Source organism: Lucilia cuprina, chromosome 3 (assembly GCF_022045245.1).
Source record: "Lucilia cuprina isolate Lc7/37 chromosome 3, ASM2204524v1, whole genome shotgun sequence".
Lineage (NCBI taxonomy): Eukaryota > Metazoa > Arthropoda > Insecta > Diptera > Calliphoridae > Lucilia > Lucilia cuprina.
This window is the reverse complement of record NC_060951.1, coordinates 8,471,647-8,477,982: the sequence shown is the minus strand read 5'-3', so window position 1 is coordinate 8,477,982 and position 6,336 is coordinate 8,471,647. Positions and strand designations below refer to the sequence as shown.

The window sequence follows — 6,336 nt, the reverse complement described above, 5'->3', positions numbered from 1 at the left end:
TAGACTATAGACTAGACTATAGACTAGGCTATAGACTAGACTATAGACTAGACTATAGACTAGACTATAGACTAGGCTATAGACTAGACTATAGACTAGACTATAGACCAGACTATAGACCAGACTGTAGACTAGACTATAGACTAGACTATAGACTAGACTATAGACTAGACTGTAGACTAGACTAGACTATAGACTTTAGACTGTAGACTATAGATTGTAGACTAGACTATTGACTATACTATAGACTAGACTATGAGCTACACTATAGAATATACTACATACTAGACTAAAGATTAGATTATTTAATGTTCTAATTTTCCTGTATGTACATACATATCGTCACTTGAAATACAAAAGGGAGTATCAAAGGGTAGTCCGAAACACGGATCATATTAATTGACAAGACTTTATTTCTTTAGTCACAAAGACCCACTGTGATAAGTTGAGCATACACTCAAACATGTAGAAAAATCGCCAAATAAATTAAAGAGAGTGCAGTGACGACCCTGCACCACGTCCATTCTTCCCTTCTTGTTAGATTAAATTATCTAACTCTACACCAACTCTATCCGCCAAATCCATCAGCTACTCCATTCTCTCTATAGAATGCAAGTAGACATCAGAAAACTCCACCTCGTATACCCAATCGTTGCATTATTTGTTCAAATCCAATATTCACTGAGTATCAGTCTTTTAACTAAGCAACAATCTTCCCGCGATTTGGGATTTAACCACAGCCACTACGTGGATCTCGAAGGAACTGACCAGCCAGTCAAATCCTGCTGGCGAAACCAAGCATACATTTGACTAGACTAGAGGTATTTTAAACTCCTCTGTTCCCCGGGAGTGCAATAGCACCAAGGTGAAGATTTCACCAAGGTAACATGCCCCGGGAGGGGGTAAAGGACGTATATTATTGTGTTTTACAAACATCAGCTCAAATCCAGTGTATATTGGATCCCACTAAAATAGTGTCAATTTTGAACATTCCAAGGCGAAACCAAGCATACATTTGACTAGACTAGAGATATTTTCAACTCCTCTGTTCCCCGGGAGTGCAATACCACCAAGTTGGAGATTTCACCAAGGTAACATGCCCCGGGAGGGGGTAAAGGACCTATATTATTGTGTTTTACAAACATCAGCTCAAATCCAGGGTATATTGGACCCCACTAAAATAGTGTCAATTTTGAACAAAATTGGATACTTTTCGCTTCTTTGGAAGTCAATAAACATTATTTCTATAGAAGGTAAACAAATTTATTTAGTGCTACTTTTGAAGTGGTGATAAATGTTATTCTTTTGAAAGTACTTCGTTTTATAGTTATTATATTACGCTCTTCTCGTTCTGGTACCCATAATCTTTCCCTACAAAGTTCCGTACAAAGTTTTTTTTTTTTTTTAAGAACAGATTTATTGCATACAGATTTACTTCAATTATTCCAATTTGTAAGCATTTCTCCGACGAATCATAAATATCATAGTTTTATGTGAATAGTAATGACCACCAAAATCATTCCATCGTAGAGTGTCTGATTTACTGCTAGTTGAACCACGAAAATAACTGCCAGTAGGATTTCTAAAATAAATAAAAAAAACAAATTGCATTAAATATTTGGAACGTAAATATAACGACTTACGCAAAATCACAATTCTGAAACCAAAAACCACCATTTCTTGTTTGGGCACAATTTAGGATACTTCCATCGTTATCATTATCATAAGTACTAAATTTGCTCTTCATAACATAGTATAAATTATCACCAGCTGTACCCCAATAACGACCCAATGACTTTAATCTATAATGCTCAATGGCACTTGCTATAGCAAAATTATCATAATGTGCAAATTTTTTTATTCCATCAAAATTTTCTATGATTACAAGCAATTCTTGTGGTCCATAAAAATTTGTTAAGGCATATAGATACTCCAACCCCAGCCAATGTTCACCGGCCACATTGCCGAAACCCTCAACATACTCGTTCCATGATCGATTAAAATACTCACTACCATCTTGACGTTTTAGTATATAAAGCCAATCGCCATCGTAATTATCATTATCACAATAAACGGTAAATGTTCGATTGCTAAAGTGTTGATCGATTATATTATAAATACCACTGTTACCAGTACATTCTAAGGCCTCGGCACAAGTGCTGGGTGGAGTATTTGTGCCACAATGTTGGGGCATATTATCGTAGCGTATATCAAATATGGGTCTTGATGTTTTTGGCGACTTTAACGAGTTTTCATTTTTAATAACATTAGCAAAAGATCTTAAAATTTAAGAGAAATAATAAAAAATCCCATTATATTCTTTATATAAACATTTACTTTACCTATTGGTTATTATATCTAGACGATTATTTAAATTCTCCAGAGATCTTTTAACATTTTCCACTTGTCCAAATAAGTGTAAATATATCTCATCCAAATCAGAGTTTTCACAATTCTAAAATGCATAGAAAGTTTTAAATATTAGACGGATTTAAAATGAATAAAACTTTTTAGTGTTCTTTACCGCTTTGTTCAGTAAAATTAACAAATTAAATGTTAAAAAAATTAAAAATTTTAAAAACATTTTTCTCACAAACAAGTAGTTAATGCGAATAAAACAAAAATCGTAATGAGAAGTCTTACTATAAAGACATTTCTTATATTATATGCAGATCAGTGGTTCCGTAATATGTTTAAAATGTGTCAGGGCACTCGCTATTTCGAAAACCTAATGTAACTTAAAATGATTTTAAGAAAAGATTCTGATAAAAGCGTCTAATATATTTATGTTAATATCATTTAAGTCATACTACAATTTCACTTCCTAATAACTTCCAAAAAGAAGAACATAAAAAAATAACTTCCTGAGAATGACTTCAGATGTAATGAATTTGTAATCAAATGAAAAGAACAGCCCTCCTATGACAAACCTTCAGGTAGTTTTCAGTACTTCCATGGAGTAAATTCTACTTCTTTTTCGCTTCTTTGGAAGTTCTTCTTTTTTGCTGGATATAACTGGTTTATAAAGTCATTCTGCAAAAAGCCATTCTGCAATTAAAACCAATTTGAACTTATTATCTCCAATTTTAGCACCAGTTATATTACAATTAATATTACATAGAGGATTGTTTAGTTGGTTGACGTGGTAGTTCACTACGCGCGAACTGTCAAGTAGAATCGAAGAGACTCCGTTTTGGCCGGACCACTCCACTTGTCGGATGTTGTATTTGTAATATTAGATTCAGCCCGTAGCTGTGAGAAATCTGAGAATATCATTAGGCCTAATGCATTCGCACAGAAGATGGGAGACCTTTTCTTCCTTTTCCCTGTCTTTGCAACTGCGACAATGATTATTGGAAGAGAGACCAAGCCGACTTGCGTGTCTGTCTATTACCCTGTCTGCCTGTTATTACTGCTATCAGCCTCGATATGTCCCGCCTACTTCGGTTTATAAAGTGTCTTGTGCGTTTCTTCTGGTGGTATATTCGCTCGTTAGATTACCTCTGTACCACTTGCTCCTAGAAGGTACTCTGACTTTGAAGACTCTATCAAAGTACGTCTGTGGGGTAATATAGTCGGATGGCTGGTTCAAGATTGGAGGCAACAAGCTTAAAATCTAGGCGTGTTCATATGGCCATGATCTATAGGTAGGATGTGCAATATAGTGTTCAGAACTACTGATGGACTAGTTCTTATAGCACCTGTTATCCCAATGCTGCTCTACAATAAACTTCTTATTAGTTGAAGTCCACCATACAAGAGATCCGTATGTAAGAAAAGGACGTACTATAGCCGTGTATATCCATTTAACTATGTTGGGACTAAGTCTCCATTAGGCAACGGTTGCCTCTATAGAGGATAGAATTCAAAATTTTTAGGTTAATGACTAAAGGGGCATGGAAATGTATATATTCATAAGGATTTGAAAGTAATGGATTTTTTTTTAAGATACCTCAGTCAGAATCAAATCACAAGAAGAAGGTTTCCTATAGCTGCCGATCTACAAATCCAATAAAATGGGTACAATTTTACCAGAGACTTAAATCCAAGGACCGTATTTTAATACACCCTTGCTTAAATCGTTTAGTTTTTTTTAAGTTTCAATTACTTATCGTTGGACTTTATGTTCGAGACAAATCAACAGTTGGGAACTTTTGTCGGTTTTGGTTTTATAAACCTTTTTTATTACGCATTAAATTGTAATTCAGACTTTTGCAAAACCGCAAAAAGTTTTGAATATTTTCATAAGAGTTCTTATCAGCTTTTGCACATTTAAATTCTCAAAAACTTTGTAATATGTCCGTCAGTCAAATATGCATAAAAAGAACTTTTAATAGACTGCACTATAATGCACGCTATAATCTAGTTAGAGTCTATCCTATTATCTGAACTCCAAGTCCAGGAAGACTTTAGGTCTGAGTTTAGTTCAACGTTACAATTATACGATATCATGCGGTAGCCTATAATCGATCATATTATTTTACTTGTTTAACATAAGTATTAAAATACATTTTGTACCCATAACCGCAATGATAAAGGTATATGTTTTTAATAGGAGTTAAATTTATATTTTATTACTTTGTAATTATCTTTAAACCACATTCCCTAACCCTAATTAAACAAACAATCTATAGTCGAACAAGTTCGACGTATTATATAAGTTCGGACAAGTGTATTTTTTAGCTCCTCTTAGGTTAGCAGGTCGTCCTCGCGATGTTGCGATGGATCAGCTTATCAGTTTGTCGCACGAATATAGGCATCTATCTTTCGGATGTCGATCTCCGATACATTCTTTAAGTCATGCAAAAAGTAGCTACCTATCAGACCCATTCTGTGATCTGTTAGAGACAGAGAAAAAGAGTTATACTCTCATCTTCCTATTCATTCTAGTAGCTCCTGCTGAAGTCATTACTGAGTAAGTTTATTATTCTTGCCTGGAGCCCAGAAGGCCAATGGACAGTCAACTCCACCGTTAAGTTCCGTAGGTTGGCTTTCGGAATATGGAAATGGTTTTGGGATGTTCGTGGTTTGAACGATGGGCACATGATCCTTGCGTGTCTACAGGTGGCCGCAGTCGACCATATAGAGCGTTTGTAAGTTGCAAGCGGTATGCCGACGAGGGGATCGGTATGCTCTCTTGAAAATGAGGAACATAAATATGCAAGAGAGTCCGCAATGCATTTAGATAGATAGATAGATAGATAGATAGATAGATAGATAGATAGATAGATAGATAGATAGATAGATAGATAGATAGATAGATAGATAGATAGGTAGATAGATAGACAGATAGATAGATAGATAGATAGATAGATAGATAGATAGATAGATAGATAGATAGATAGATAGATAGATAGATAGATAGATAGATAGATAGATAGATAGATAGATAGATAGATAGATAGATAGATAGATAGATAGATAGATAGATAGATAGATAGATAGATAGATAGATAGATAGATAGATAGATAGATAGATAGATAGATAGATAGATAGATAGATAGATAGATAGATAGATAGATAGATATATAGATAGATATATTGATAGATAGTTAGTTAGTTAGTTAGTTAGTTAGTTAGTTAGTTAGTTAGTTAGTTAGTAAGTTAGTTAGTTAGTTACTTAGTTAGTTATTTAGTTATTTAGTTATTCAGTTATTTAGTTATTTAGTTATTTAGTTATTTAGTTATTTAGTTATTTATTTATTTAGTTATTTAGTTATTTAGTTATTTAGTTATTTAGTTATTTAGTTATTTAGTTATTTAGTTATTTAATTATTTAGTTATTTAGTTATTTAGTTATTTAGTTATTTAGTTATTTAATTATTTAGTTATTTAGTTATTTAGTTATTTAGTTATTTAGTTATTTAGTTCTTTAGTAATTTAGTTATTTAGTTATTTAGATATTTAGTTATTTAATTATTTAGTTATTTAGTTACTTAGTTATTTAGTTAGTTAGTTAGTTCGTTAGTTAGTTCCAAAAGCTGTTGAATTATGTTAAAGCTTTTTATTCGATTATATCGGGCATAAAACCGATAAGTGGGGACTTCATGTTTGTATTTTCGCCTGTAATGTGCAACTCGCTCTCAATTAGGTCGACATTATTAATATGAATTCAAAACTAAAGATGCAATCGTCACTCCATACATTACAAAGAGGGAATCAGCAAGCTAGTCGAAAAAACTATACCTGCCAGTTGACCATTTTGTTCAAGTTGAAGTGTTCGCTCTGCTCATTACGTGGGGACGGTATAGTGACAATTGTCTCCGCCCTCCCTTACGAAGGAGTTACTTAAGCTAAGATTGTCTTCACTCTCTTTTACAAGAAGTACATTCGTT

General features: G+C 33.4%; 1 protein-coding gene across 1 annotated transcript; it reads right to left on the bottom strand.

Annotated features, from left to right (window-relative positions):
- Window positions 1-1,259: 1,259 nt before the first annotated feature.
- On the bottom strand, window positions 1,260-2,617 carry LOC124418845 (microfibril-associated glycoprotein 4-like). Its single transcript, XM_046946513.1, has 4 exons — window positions 2,525-2,617; window positions 2,343-2,455; window positions 1,644-2,279; window positions 1,260-1,582 (listed from the first exon to the last, which is right to left on the bottom strand). The coding sequence occupies exons 1-4, from the start codon at window positions 2,582-2,584 to the stop codon at window positions 1,441-1,443; spliced, it is 951 nt and encodes a 316-aa protein (XP_046802469.1). The 5' UTR covers window positions 2,585-2,617; the 3' UTR covers window positions 1,260-1,440.
- Window positions 2,618-6,336: the final 3,719 nt, after the last annotated feature.

What these genes read in the sequence shown, in the direction of transcription:
- LOC124418845 (XM_046946513.1), bottom strand. Translation starts at nt 2,584, where the DNA reads ATGTTTTTAAAATTTTTAATTTTTTTAACATTTAATTTGTTAATTTTA. An exon ending in TAATTTTACTGAACAAAGCG is followed by an intron (nt 2,456 to 2,524) that starts GTAAAGAACACT and finishes TATGCATTTTAG; the next exon opens with AATTGTGAAAACTCTGATTT. An exon ending in TTTCAGAATTGTGATTTTGC is followed by an intron (nt 1,583 to 1,643) that starts GTAAGTCGTTAT and finishes TATTTATTTTAG; the next exon opens with AAATCCTACTGGCAGTTATT.